This window comes from Hippichthys cyanospilos, chromosome 1 (genome assembly GCF_059441005.1).
Source record: "Hippichthys cyanospilos isolate Australia breed blue-spotted pipefish chromosome 1, RoL_Hcya_1.0, whole genome shotgun sequence".
Lineage (NCBI taxonomy): Eukaryota > Metazoa > Chordata > Actinopteri > Syngnathiformes > Syngnathidae > Hippichthys > Hippichthys cyanospilos.
Window position 1 is genome coordinate 24,833,140 of NC_142369.1, and position 14,507 is coordinate 24,847,646.

At 41.1% G+C, this 14,507-nt stretch overlaps 1 protein-coding gene across 1 annotated transcript; it reads right to left on the reverse strand.

Moving 5' to 3' along the window:
* Positions 1-849: 849 nt before the first annotated feature.
* Positions 850-14,506, reverse strand: LOC148429799 (clustered mitochondria protein homolog). The gene is made up of 28 exons (XM_088432262.1): positions 13,720-14,506; positions 10,902-11,011; positions 9,480-9,651; positions 9,068-9,205; positions 8,833-8,981; positions 8,593-8,747; positions 8,399-8,515; positions 7,684-7,816; positions 7,506-7,598; positions 7,258-7,424; positions 6,977-7,156; positions 5,674-6,105; positions 5,529-5,602; positions 5,352-5,456; positions 5,163-5,263; positions 4,929-5,081; positions 4,773-4,835; positions 4,462-4,694; positions 4,291-4,375; positions 3,751-3,904; positions 3,521-3,660; positions 3,321-3,401; positions 3,061-3,186; positions 2,880-2,989; positions 2,691-2,784; positions 2,493-2,618; positions 1,709-1,782; positions 850-1,525 (listed from the first exon to the last, which is right to left on the reverse strand). Exons 1-28 carry the CDS (start codon positions 13,775-13,777, stop codon positions 991-993), a joined length of 4,158 nt encoding a protein of 1,385 aa, XP_088288388.1. The 5' UTR covers positions 13,778-14,506; the 3' UTR covers positions 850-990.
* Between the last annotated feature and the right edge of the window lies 1 nt (position 14,507).

The following is a 14,507-nucleotide window of genomic DNA, read 5'->3' on the forward strand; positions in this document are numbered from 1 at the left end:
AGTATTTCTCTTTCATCTTTGACTTTCAGCTTACTTCCCCTCAGTTAAGGGCTACCACCTCATGAACTGAAAAGGAACTGGAAGCTGTGGATCTTTTTAAAGTAGATTTGTTGTGCAAATTCTGTCATACTATAGATTGGTTGCCAGAAAATTGAAGGATACTGGACAACCAATCACACATCAATGAAGAATTTAGAATCTTAAGTGAACATAATGTGCATGTTTTTGTTGGAGGAGAAGTTGGGAAGTACCTGGAAGAAGCCCATTTAGGTAGGGGCTTCTCTCAGATATGGGTTCCTAAACATGATGACATATTATAGCCTAGGGTTAAACCCCTTAGCTGGCTTCGTTTTCGTGTCACACTCATATTACTGTGTTTTGTTTCAATTGCAGTGTAACTATAGAACCTCAGGCATGGAGTTAACTTTCAATACAAAAAAACAAAAAAGAATTAGTATGAGTGCAGACAGAAGTAGACCAGTGCCTGACGAATGACGGACCAGAAAAAAGTGGTCAAATTTCGCCATCTAGTGGTGGCGCAAGGATGGGCGAAAATCAACAGACTGACAATTACAAATCCGTCTGGCTTAAAAAAAAATGACAGATCAACGATGACGGAAAGGGGGCAGGGCTCTGACAAATGTTGGACCAGCAATAAAACGTAAGTTGCCAACCTCTGCTAACCACCACTACTTTGTTCCCATCATTGTGTAAATCTTATCTACACTATTGCTTATTAACAGCAGCTACCTACCTTCAAATGATGCTTACCAGCGCAATGATTTTTTTTTTTTTTTTTTTTTTAAGCGCGAGTGTTTGAAAGATCAAATTAATTCCCAATCGAGAAAGCACCATGATAAAAAGTTTATTGTTAAAAGAAATGTTGCGCTGGAGCATACAGACATCCCCCAGTATGAATACATGGTAAACCTCACCACATCTCAGTTTATCTTACAGTGGACTGCTACACATGTCTTGTGTCAGATATTTTCAAACTTGTTCTGTTCCAATAACAGAGATGCTTTCCACACCATTGCTTCCAGACTCACCAACTGGGGTCACATTTGAAACAACATCTGCCCATGTCCCCTTACTCTTCGGGCTCATTGTAACCTCGTTTGATTTTGTCTTGTCAGGTTGGTCACACTGCATCTCCCCAGTGGCCGTTACCCTATTGGCTGCACTTGAGTCTCCATCTGCACAATCCTCCATTTTGACTTCAGCATCCAAAACCTGCATCTGGCTGGGCTCTTCCTCGACCCCGTCCACTTCTGGTTTTTCCTTTACCACATGACCGTTAGGTGAGCCATCAATGTCGACTGAGGTTTCTTCCACTTGCTGGCTCTCAGTAGTTTCCTCCACAGCCAGGTCTCCACTGTTGAGACCTTCCTCGCTACTTCCTCTTTCTTGAGCTGGCTGTCCGTTTATAACTTCAAAGAGCTCGTTTGCTGCTTTGCTCATCAGCTCTTTGGCCACAGCTGCCTTCAGTTCTTTATGTCTCTGCTTATATTCCTGGAACTTGTCACTATGAAAAGACAAATTATTCAAGAGCATGGATTTGAATACCGCAAGCTATAATAGCACTATGATTCAGTTGCAGTTGTTTGGAAGATGTTAACTTGAAAATTCCTCACTAATGTTTTTAACAAGGTCCTATTCTTCAAGTGAGAACAAGAAGCTCCCTTTTTTCATCACAATAGGCATTTACCTGATAGCAATCTTCTTGATTCCAGTGATTAGAACCATTTGCTCAAGAACAGTCTCGTTTGTAGGGGCCAGGCACTAAAAAGACACAAAGAAGTCAACAGACTATTTCCCCTAATGTTTGAATAAAGCCTGGTCAACATGTAGCTGGGGTTCTTGCAAACAGGAGAATAATGTCTGCGTTCCTCCCTGTCTTCCACGCAAGTTTTTTCTTCATTAAAAATGAGGTGTCGAAAAGCTCCAGCCAAAGTGGCGATAAGCCAAATTTTCCAGATCTGTGTTTGCCTATAAGTCATAAACTGAGTTTTATGTCATTGCTCTATACATGACACTTAAAAACATACCTCAAGCAAGCAGCTCTTGCGTTTGTTTACTGTGAGTGTACCGCTCACATGCTCTGCATCCAAACTCTGATGCAAGATCACACAGCTTTATCCGAAATTGTGATTGTTGTGGGAAAGTATAAAATGCAGTACTGCTTCCTTTATTCAGTGCCAGGCTTTTCTTATTCTTTGACTTGTGTCGTAGGCTTTGCTTGTTCATTTCAAAAGGTGAGGCTAGTTGGAATTGGAATTTTTTCAAAATGAAGTTGCAAAATGTATCTTCTCCAATCCCCCCTCGTGGCTTGGCATGCTAGTAAATGAATTTAAAGATGCAATCGTGCATACAGGCAATTTGTTTAAACAAATGAAGCAGGATTGAGGGAATGTTTTTTCTTCTTTTTTTGTGGGAGGGGAGGATTATTGCAGGTTTGGATACATGTAGGTAAGGCCTAAATTGCTTCTTACCTCCACTGATTGTTCCGTAACATTAGCTCCTGCCTGTCTGAGGGAGCGTTCTACCTGCACCGCCTGCTTGGTTATTGCACACAGAAACTCTTTGCTGCATCGTGTCTGAGGGTGATCCTGATCAAACTGCGGAGGAGAAAAGCTGTAGCATTTAGACAGATTAACTATAATAGCCTTGACTAAGAAAAGTATGCTGACCAGGGAAGTAAAAGCAGCAAGGGCCTCTTTTTCATGATTCATAGCACCTCGATAGTCTCCTTTACTGCACAGCCATTGGGACACCAGATGCTGACTGCACAGCAAAGAGGAAAAGCAACAATGATGAGTTTGGAAATGTGGTTAAACAATGTAAAAGAGGATGGTGGAAAAAAAAAAAAAACAACTTACGTGAGAGCAGTGTGAAGATTTGTTGGGCCAAAGAAGGAAGTATTGATTTTGAGGGCATTTTTTAAGTATTTCCCTGCTTGGTCCCCTCTGAAGAGCAAGCCAAGACAACTCTGCAATGACAATGTGAGAAATATTTAGAATAGTGATAGGCTAATAATAACAACATTTTGAATTAACCTACATCTAGCCTGGCAATGTATGGGTGGTCCTCCCCATGGATGGTTAGCAGAAGTAAACGTGCCCTGAGCAGACACTTCTGGGCCAGGTTGGTCTCCCCTCCAGCACAAACATATACAGCCAAGAGGGCCTACAGAAACAGAACCATAAAAAGAAACAAACAAACAAAACACAATGACAGCGTTGTCTCTGTGGAAATACATGAGATGATTCACGACAATAAATGATAATGGGTGAAGAAAAAAAAAACATTTTTGTACTTACATATTGGTGGATAGTGTAGGGGTGGTCGAACCCGAGCACTCTCTCACTGATGACTACTGCCCTCAATTGGACGCTGCGGGCCTTAAGAACAATTTAAAATGTTTAACGACAATGAATGTTTCATGCAGTGTAAGATGAAGACAGCTGCTACTGTTGTAGTTAAGTGATAATTGTGTATAGTGACAGAAGTTACAGATTACCTCAGCAGTCTTGCCCTGTAGGAACGCCAACTTGGCCAGTTGGCTGTGACAGTAACACGCCTCAGGATGGAGATCATCACATACTCTACCAAACAAGTATGCAGCATCTTTGAGTTGTTCATGGGCCTGATCCAACAAACCTGCCATTGGCAAAAACATGAATCTTGAGATTAAAATGTTAAGGTCTTAAACAAACATCTCAGTGCTAGAGTTTTTACTCACTGTCTCACCTTTCTCAAAGTAGTTCTGTGCAGCACGAAATGCCTTGGAAGCATCAGAAGTGGGCATCTGAACGTGTTTGACAACAGGGAAGATGTTGATAATGTCATCTGGTCCAATGGGAGCTTTATTGTGGCTGTCAAAGACGTAGTCCCTCAATCTCAGCTGGTGGGGAAAAGGAATATACATGAATGAACAAACAGCTAAATTCTGCTTTGGTTACGATATAAGTCATGAGCGGTGATGTTTTAATTGCTGTTTTGTTCATTTGTTTATTTGCTGATGCATGTGAAATCTACACGATTTCTATCCATCTAAACTTTATAACATGGCGAGGTCAAGGCAATTGGATTTTGAATGCCCTTTTTTCCTCCTATCTTCGATACATTTCCTAGGTACTAGAGGGGATTCTGCATCAACAGACCCCCCCCCCCCTCGTTTATTTATTCACATTCAATCAAAGTATCACTCCCAATTTTGCTGTATATCAAGCATACATTTACAATATTATCTTTCTACTCAATTCTGTTGTGCCTGTTTTCTTTTGGTACCTGTACTCCAGTCTTCAAACAGAACTCTCTTAGCAGGGAGATCTTCTGAAGCTTGTAGCGTTCAACCAGTTGGTTCAGACCAGAACTGTCAAAAAGAAATGGCAGTTGTTGTAACATAAACAATGAGCTTTTACATTACAATGCCAGAGTAAACAAAAGCCATGGCCTTACCCAAAACTGTCGGAGAGGCTGTATGTTTCAACAGCATCCTGGCAGACCTGGTTCCACAGCTCAGTGGCAGTGAGCGTGCTCCAGGGTGCACTCTCCGAAGCTCCAGGCCCTCTGCCACGACGCCTTGACTTCTTTTTTGTCTCCTCACTCAATGCGGTGGGTGTAAAGTGAGGGACCAATAGGCAGCATAGGAAGTGACTGATGGCTATAGCTAGACAAGGCATGTCCACCCCCTGCAAAGGTTAAACGCTACGGCTCTTTCACCATGCATATGACTGTATAAAACAATAGCTCGCGCGAAATGAAAATACCTGCAGGAAACTGTTGAAGACTCTCCTTGTTGAACGCATTAGTATTTCACTCATGATTATTCTCTGGTAAAAAGATAAGGAACTTTATCATAAATGTTTTGGGAAGCGCTTACATGTTCAAAGCTCGTTAAAATGAATTGTGTTTGTTCAACGCACCGTTAAATGCCTCAGACGCTCCTTATGTTTTGACTGGTTGATGGTTTTGATAACGCGGCCCAGATAGCGGAGGTTGATGCCCCTCTCGTGAAGCGCTTCCTTTAGAGAAGCTCCATCCATTGGTGCCTCATTGCTTTGTAGACAAAACTCCACCTGTGCAAACAGGTGCTATTGTACCTATCCAGTAACGGATATTTATACAGAACGTTGACAAAAAACAATGGTTATACATACAAAGGCTGGTATCTGATGAGTGATAATGAAAGCTGCAGCTTCTCGCAGTAACTTTTCATGCACTTGTAATGATGCACGTTCACTGCGGGGAAATGATACTCCTGAATACACAAAAGAAGAAAAGGAAAGCCCATGAATGCAAATGTAATGCTTGTGTGAATGGACTGATTTTATTTACAGACATGGTACCTGGAGAGAAGACGCTGGGGCAAAATCTCATCTCAAAGATGATTTCACTAAGGGAGCCTACTTCTCTACACGCAGCCTGCACTGCATCACTGACTCGAGAGTCACCTGAAAATAGAAATTTTGATGTTGTCATCTTTCCACAGTTTGAACCAATATCTATCTAATCACACTTCTTACAAGCTGTCGCACATTCTTCAAAGCCTCCGGTGTTATCCAACTTCTCCTTGACGAGCTGAGTGAACTGGGTGTTTCTAAAATAAGCACAACACTTTGATGTGATGAAAAACATTTTTTTTCCCCATATAATCCAGTTTAAACTCACTTGTACTGGATGAAGATCCGCAACAACTCTGGCCTCAGCCTACACAGGCTGTGAGGAAAACTCTTTGGAAAACCAAAGTCTTTTTGATAATTCAGTGGCCAGCCTTCATTCACACTAGTGCGCCTCTCTTCAGCTCCATTGCAGCCTTCTATCTGCTTCAGTTCTCCATTTATTGCCTCACCATTGACTTCTGGACAATAGTTGGCATCAGCTGGGAAAGTCCTAAACACATCCAAAATGTAGAACCGCCCGTCTGCTCCCAGCAATCCTTGTGCATCCACTGATGTAAACAGGGGTACACTGTGTCCATGAGGCGCTAAGACAACATGTTTTTGGAGATTAAGAACTTTGGCGGCATGAGCCAGAAGTTCCAGCATGCGTCTGCGATGGGGAGACTCCTGCAATCCAGCATTCACTCCATAGAGCAGCCCCCTACATCAAAGACACATTTATTCATTCATTATGAAATAAAACTATACTAAATAAATAATACTACGAATAATTCATGCTCAACTTATTTAGTAATTTTCAGCGGTAAAATTGTCATATTGTCTAATTAATTTAATATCTAAATTACTTCTCCTACTGTAATACCGTTAAAAACTCATTTTTCCACTTGCTGCCAACTAAAAACCACATCACATGTGTTCAAGGCTGAGGTAATGGCCAATGGTGGCTCAGCTTGTGAATGTCACATGAAAAAACCCATTAAACAGGTTAGGCCTTGACTGAGCCCATGTCCTTTTCAGTCAACAGCAAGTGGCAAATGCATTTCTAAATGTGTTAATCATTCATGAAAAATAAATAAGTTAAAGTAAGTACGTATAGACAAAACATTGACTTTTAAATGCTGAATAATTTCAGTAATCGTTGAAACACTTTCACCAGTGTAATCAACAACGGAATGATAATGATCTGCAGCCAATAATATACTTTTACTAGCACAACAAATTCTAAACTTTCTAAATGCAAACTGTCTAAATGGAATTTTAGAGGCTGAATTTGAGTTCTATCTTATCATGCTGTCTGGGTATGTTTAGCATAAAACTTTATTTGAGAATACAGCCAACAATCATGCATGATATTGAAGGCAAATATTTCAGAACATGTAAAGTGGTACCGAAGGGTTAAAAAAAAAGGCTGAACTGTTGGTTGCCATCCAAGTATTACAGGCAACACTTCCTTACACTGCTGCTTCAAACAGAGAAATTAAGGGTGATCTATAAAGAACTGTAGCTAGTAATTTGCATAGGAATACACACAAATGAATAAAACCTGTTGGGCGGAGTTAAAGGCAACGTACCGTGAGACGGGAGCGTTACCCTCCTCCTGCTCTGTGCCCTCCAAACCCGGAGCTAAACCTTGGGCTGACAGCCGCACTCCTCTGTAGTCTACAATGGCTGTAGGTAGTGTGTGCAACCCCTGCAGTCCTTGCAAATCACTGTAGACCTGCACTCCTTTAAGCTCCAGTCTTTGAGCAGCCCTGAAATTGCACAATGTAGAAAAAAATGGAGCAAATCACCCTTTGAGTAACAAAGGCATCAATAGCTTGTTAATAGCTTAAATTGTTACTTGTATCCTTACCTGCGCCCCCTCTCACCACCAAACACAGCACTGGCAGCCCCCTGGCTCATAAACAGGCCACCAAATAGGAAAGCTGGATCGTCTGGGTTGCCATTGACTGGCTCAGCAAAACCTTCGACAACAGTCTCCGCCCCCTGAGACACAGTCCTCACGAATGCACTGTTTACCTGAGGAAAGAATGTCAATGTGTAAATACAGACATTTTTGATGACACAACAATTGCATCCGAATTCATCTTTTAAGGTTACCTGCAGCAGAGCTCGCTCCCTCTGCAGTCGCTCCTCCAGGCTTGTTTGCGGACGATCTCTGGCTGCTTGCAACTCCTCATTCCAGTCTGGAGCCTATAGAAGAAATTCATGCAGGACTCAATGTCACGTCCTGTGGTATATCATTAAGAAATCAATAATAGCAAACACTATAAATAACCTGGTTTGCCGGTTGATCATCAACCCCTAGCCTGCTGAAGGTGTTTTTATGGGTGCGGGTTGCACAGGGGGGGCCGAGCCAGCACAAGGTTTGATATGGAGTTGCTATCATGTCTACTTGGGATAGCTGATGCCTTAAAGAAATCAGAGAGCAATCTCAGTACACAAAGACCATAGTATTGTGAATTGTAAAACTTCACTTTGTTGTTTGAAATTTGTCAATGCATTATCATTTTGGATGGGCATTAAGTCAAATTGTTTTCATTGCTGTTTACAACATAAAAGTGCATGACAAATTTCCATGAGGCTTTATGGATGGGACATCAAGTGTTGGGAAACCACTAAATTTGTGTCTGAGTCAATCAACATCTCTAGGAATATTGTATTCAGCAACTTCAGAAGATAATGTAGATCACCTGACTTCTTCTGTTTTATTTCTGTCCCATCTCTCGAAAAATTGCATCACTAATGACAATTTGCCTTATGCATACAATGTTTTGCAAAGGAGTCCCTTCATATTCCAGTGAATTTGCGATTAATTTGAAAGGAAAATGCACTGTTCCTCCAATGTCATTACAAAAAGCATTAAATTACATTTGCTGATACATATAGTAACATAACCCTCCTTGAAATGGCTACACATATTCTGAGGGACTTGCTTGGCCAACACTCAAAAGCTGTATATTTTTCCCAGTTTAATGCTATTGCAGTTTTACCTGTTTTTAGTAAAAGCTTGCTTGAAGGCAGGACTAATGTGACACAGCAGGTCAGTGAAGCAGTGGCACAACGGTGATGTTTGTGAAGGACGCGGATCGAAAGCTTCTGGTGTAGATCTGAGATAAATTAAGGCCAAAGTTGATGATCTCTGACAGTTGTGCTATAAAACTAAAAATAATGTGATTATTGTTACCTGTTAACAAAGAAACCTTTGGGGCATGATGTGATGTCACATCTTTGTCCCTCCATCGTAACCACAGAAATGTACAGAAAGTCTCCTTGCAACTTCCTGTGTCCTGGTGGAGGGTCCCAAGAGCTAAGAGACAAGTCCCTAAGGTAACTTGGGACCTGATGAGAGCAAAATTCAACCAGGTAATGATAATATAGAATTGTGCGATCTGACTTGATGTATGTATGGATGTATAGTATTCACCTGAGGCTGAGAGCTATGCGGTAGGAGGCCCATGAGTGGTCTGTCAGAGGAACCAGGCAGCAGGTACTCAGGGGGTGTACGATCATTGTTGGCTCCTTCTTGTTTTGGATTACTTGCAGAGCGTTTCTTTCCATTTGGAAGGGTTGTTTCTGAAGCAGCAACAATTTATTATTTCACAGGTAAATCACTGCTATGTCCTTTTAAAATGAACACACAGTAAAGTATGTGTGCCCACCTGATGTTTGTGCATGTGTAAGTGTTTCTAGTACGCTTGGTGAACGTCCTTCTCGCAATGCATCCTGAGGTCCAGATGCCCGCAACAACTCTAGGACTCGAGCCAAATGGTGTCTTGCTGAGCGGGCAGTGAAAGGCTCTGGAAAGACATGTAGTGTAAGTCACATTAACCTTCATGAGTAAACATTTGCATGCGAGCAAATCAAAACTGTAGCACTAATGCCACATTTATTAGCTTAGCATTTCAGAGGATGGAGATCTACAATGAGCAGGTACTGACAATACTCCAAATTACAAAATTCAAGCGATTCCCTTGATTACATCAAAAGGCATAAATATTGACACCAATCAATATATCAGTAGGAAATAAAATCAATTCAGTAGAAATCAATGACAGAAACAATGTGCTATACCCTCAACCAGACGCAGGATGGCTCCTGGTTTTAGTCCCTTGATGTTTTGCAATCCTGCAAGGGGGTCAAGAGTTGCACCAGCAAAAGCCAGAGACAGGTTGGAGCGTGGCGCGACCTCATCTCTCGAGAGCAAAGCCGTTAGCGCATCTTGAACCAGCCAAAATCCAAGAATCTTTGTACACAAAATAAACCAGGAATGAATAGTCACACACTTGCTGTATAAACCATTTACAGTACACAACTTTAAGGACACCTGCATGAGATCCATATGAACAGACAAAATCCGCCAATTTTGAACAAAATGAATTATGCGTGTATGGTAATCTGATTTTTGGCATACATTATTTGGCTACATGAAATAAAAATATGTCACTGCAGTTTCTCATCTCTAAAAAGTAAAGTATATCACAATAATACACATTAAATTTACAGGGCCTATCAAAACTACACTATCATTGTTAAGCAAAACTCTTACTAGTACCTAATGAAATGTCTAGAGTGTAAGCTCTTTTTGCTCTCGACAAGCATCGCATTAGGTAGACCTGTACAGTGTTCCTTCATTTTTCGCGGTTAGTAGGGACCGAAACCCCCTGCAAAAATGAAATCCGCAAACACCCTTAACACACACACACACCAGGAATTTTCATGCATGTGTATGTAGATACCAGTGTTTATACTTTACAAAATCTTTAATTATTAAACCTTATACAGTAACTGTACTGTTATCTCTTCTCGTTTCCATCCCTTGGCAGTAGTCAGGGAACACAGAGTGCCTGAGTTGCCTTCAGAGTAACGGCCCTCGGACATCGACCAAACATGATAACAAGGAAGCAGATTTTAACCTCAAGTCTAAATTTATTCCAACAGAACTCCTTCAAACGTCTTATCAACACTCTCGTCCTCACCATACTTCTTCCACTGCACATTCTCAACAACAACAACTTGGACAAGAGTGGGAAGACTGTCAGTCAATCAGGTCACGGGTACTCCAACAAGACACGTGATTGGCTACCGGCGCGACATAACCAATGTGGGCAGGAGGTGTGAACCACTCCTCCCCTCATCGGTCGATGTTGCACCGGGAGCCAATCTCGTGTCTTGTAGGGGTGGCCATGGCATGTGCATTTACAGTCAACTCATCTGTTTGGCATGCAGGAAACTTTCATAGCACATCTCTCCACATTACAGCTTTTATTTAATGGAAAAAAAAACTTGAAGCACTGAGGGCATGACAGATGATGCGCAAAATGGCGAGGAGCCACTGTGCTTGCCTGCACAATTTGAGATTAGATACAGAATGAAAAAAAAACAAATGTGTCAAATCTGGCAAAGGTTATGAAAGCTAAAAAGATAAAGAGAAAAGTGTCTTAACAATTGTGCTAAAAAAAAAAAAAAAAAAGTACTGTAGCTGTTGTTTTGTACCTGAAACTCAAAAGATTCCACTCCTGCTCCCTGGATCTTGACCGTAAATGATGAGTTGTCATCTTGCTTGATTGATGGAGCATCCTTCCCATGAGTAACAGTGATACTATCTGTTTGGAGGGGAACACATCTGTCTTCATTCAAAAAGCTCAAAAATTTCACTTAAAAAACAAAAAATCAAGTAACTGATTAGTTTGTAATAACGTGATGATAAAATCTCTTGGGATGTTCTCAGATTGTGTTTCAATTCAAACATTGGGACAAAAAAAAAAAAACACTGCTTGGAGGAGCTGTGGAATAGTGGACGTCTATGTATATCCCGATGAACTGATGAAGCACTGTTAATGTTTAAAACGTACACAAATCCAAGATTCAAGATTCAAGAGTTTTATTGTCATATGCATAGTAATACTACAGTATTACTTCACTTCCCCGAGCAGACTACATTCCACAATGGGGCAAATATTAAACTAGACAGTAAAACAAAAACAAACAAAAAAAGAGTAAGAACAATTAGGGCAATAATAATGAACCACTAATACATGAATAAACTTAAATTCTGGGCATACTATGGAGTAGATGGAGTGGAAGAAACTGTATACATATGAGGATGATCGTGCAAAATATCATTTCATGCAAAATATTATGTATTTAGCAGCTTTCCTGCACCGTGTAGATTTATAAGGTGCAAGTGTGTGTGCGGTAAAGTGACTGGTGATGGGGCGGATTAGTACGTGAGGCATTTCTTCAGAATCCGGATGGCCTGTGGGTAGAGGCTGTTTGCCAGCCTGGCAGTCCTGGCCCTCAGGCTCTTGTAGCGTCTGCCTAATGGCAGCAGTTCAAACAGGTTGTGTTGTGGGTGAGTATTGTTCCTGATGAGGTTGCCTGTCCTCTGCAAGAACCCTGGTGCGGTAAATATCCTGCAGTGAGGGGAAGGCTTCTCCACAGATGCGTTGTGAGGTCTTGATCACACTCTGGAGAGCCTTCCTGTCTTGTGCTGTACAGTTGCCATACCAGACTGTGATGGAGGTGGAGAGGCCACTTTGGATTGTACATCTGTATAAGTTGTTGAGAATCTTTGCTGGCATGCAAAATTTCTTCAGTCTCCTCAGAATGTCACAGTCAACATGTCACAGTGGCTGATAATGCATAATTGATATTATATTATTGAACAAACTTGAGGAATAAAATCCCTGCCTTGATTTTTTAGGACCACTAATTACTACAAGTCTACACCATAAATGGCTCTCAACCTCTTTTCCACGGTGTTCCCCTTGTTAAATATGTTCTTCTTTTATATACTCCCTAACCAGCACAAAATCTTTGTATGGAAACAAAATGACTTATAACAGTGTTGTTCCATCCATGTTTTGCCTAATAAACTTTGGAACTACATTTATAGTGGTACCTCCTGGCATATTTTGTTCAACAAATCCAGAAGAAAAATTGTGAACATAGTCTGTTTTACTTCTGGCTCATCTGCGAGAAAATGATGTCACTAATGACAATGAGCAGCCATAGCAATCTTACCAAAATAAAGGCATACATTTCACAAAGTAGTCACTATTACACGATTTAGCAATAGGTTGATTCATGTTATAATTAATTTATTCTTAATTTGAAAAGAAAAATGTATTGTTCCCATTGTGGTATGAAAAAGTATTAAATTAGATTTGCAGATACCTACAGAAACCCTGTTGAAATCTCTCAAACTCCCTGAAATGCCTTCACATAATCTCGGGGAAATGCATATCCCTTTGTGATTACAGCTGCATTATGCTATTGTATTAATGATGTTATTTTCGGGTGGTACTTAGAGATAAGAACCTACTGGATTAAAGTCAATGAACAAAATAAATGAGTGTTAAACATAAATCATGTTTCACACACAAACAGGAAGAAAGAGTAAGCGCTGGAAGGTGAGAGTGAATTCAGGTAACTGGAAAAAATGGGTGTGTCTTCCGTCGACATGCAGAAGCATCCAGATACCCCCTTACGCACACGCAGAGCAGGACCTAGCATGCATAACCTACATTGTGACTAAACCTGTTGAATTTGCCAATCAGCCTACATTTCATCAAGAGTTGAAGGGACAACCACACCCAGGAGTGGCATGTGGACACTACAAAGTGCTAAAACACAATCTAAAGCAGCGTTATCCTTGCAGTGAAGCGTACATGTGCACGCTACTACACCTTCTCTAAGCACTGCACACATTCATTTAGAAGGAATGTGGCTGTTCTACAATAAAATCCTTACTGTCAGCGTGGGAGTCCACCACTGGAAAGCACCCAAAGAACAGCTTCTTTCTTCACAATTGGTTGGAGGAAGTTTCCCTCCTCTTTTTTGGCGTTCAGCCACCAGCCTCTTACTACTGCAGAAACCGTCAGAGTTGTCAAGTTCATTTTTATACCTAAAACTGAACGGGCTTTAAATTTATTTATTGAAAGTTCACTTGTTGTCACTTTGTAATTAGATCTTTATGGGGATGGAAACTGTTGAACACTGTACCCATACATTTACAAGCTTTGGCCTGAGGGTACTCTCACCTGCAGACAGGCCAGCACACATTCAACCGTAACCACTCCGTCCGGTCTCAGGGGAGTGGCAATTGGCAAAGGTAAGAATGAAGACTCTTTTATTCCTAGGTATATTTTGTGAGTGTGAGTATTTGCACTATGAAAACCCAAAAGCAGACATAGCAGCAGAAGCATGTTGAATGTCCCACCCACTCTCACTCTCCAACAGGGTGGCACCAAAGAAAAAGGAAAAAAAGACAGGAAGAGGAAAAAGACAGAAGCTTGTTTGAATTTCTCACCGTTCTTCTTGGCTTGTGTTCTTCCTGCTGCTCCTCCTTTCCGCACTTTGTCCTTCATGTCTGAATGTTGATTTCTTTTCGATTTGGTTTCACTGTACTGAAAACTGTTCCAGTATTGCTGCGAACTGAACTGCAAAAAGTGCCCCTGAAAATGTGCAGCTGTACGAGTTGTAAACCTAGCAGAATGAGAGTAAATGACTGTAGGACTCTGACTCCTGCCCTCTGTTTTGCAAACTCAACTTATCGGTCCTCACTGTGTGTATTAAAAAAAAAAAAAAAAGCCCCACCCTCTTGTTGCTCCACAGTCAGTCTACTCTGCGTGTCTCCCACACATTGTTGGCTAGCATGGGTGTGTCAATGCATTCTATCTGTGCTCACTTTCTTACGCCTGGCATGTTTCACTCCCTATAAGCCCTTGAAGAAATGTGAAAATTAAGTGCATATTTTGATAGCTTATACCATCACCTCAGCCCGACGATAGACTGGCAATATTCAGAAAACACGCATGGAACTGAGTCATTTAAAATGAAACTACTACTACGTTTGGTTTTTTTTTGCTTTCAGAAATGGGTGCGTCTGTTTCTTGTGATGTGGTTACTCACGAATTACTGACATACTATTTTACAAATCTACACCATGAAAGGTTCTGTTCTAACTTGGACCAGATTCCACAAACATAACATCTCGGTGGACCACTAGAGCCTGCATGTAAAGCGCAAAGTTAATTCTATACCCCAGATGCACTGTGTGTCTTGGCTGGAATAAAAAATGTTATACCTGAACATGAA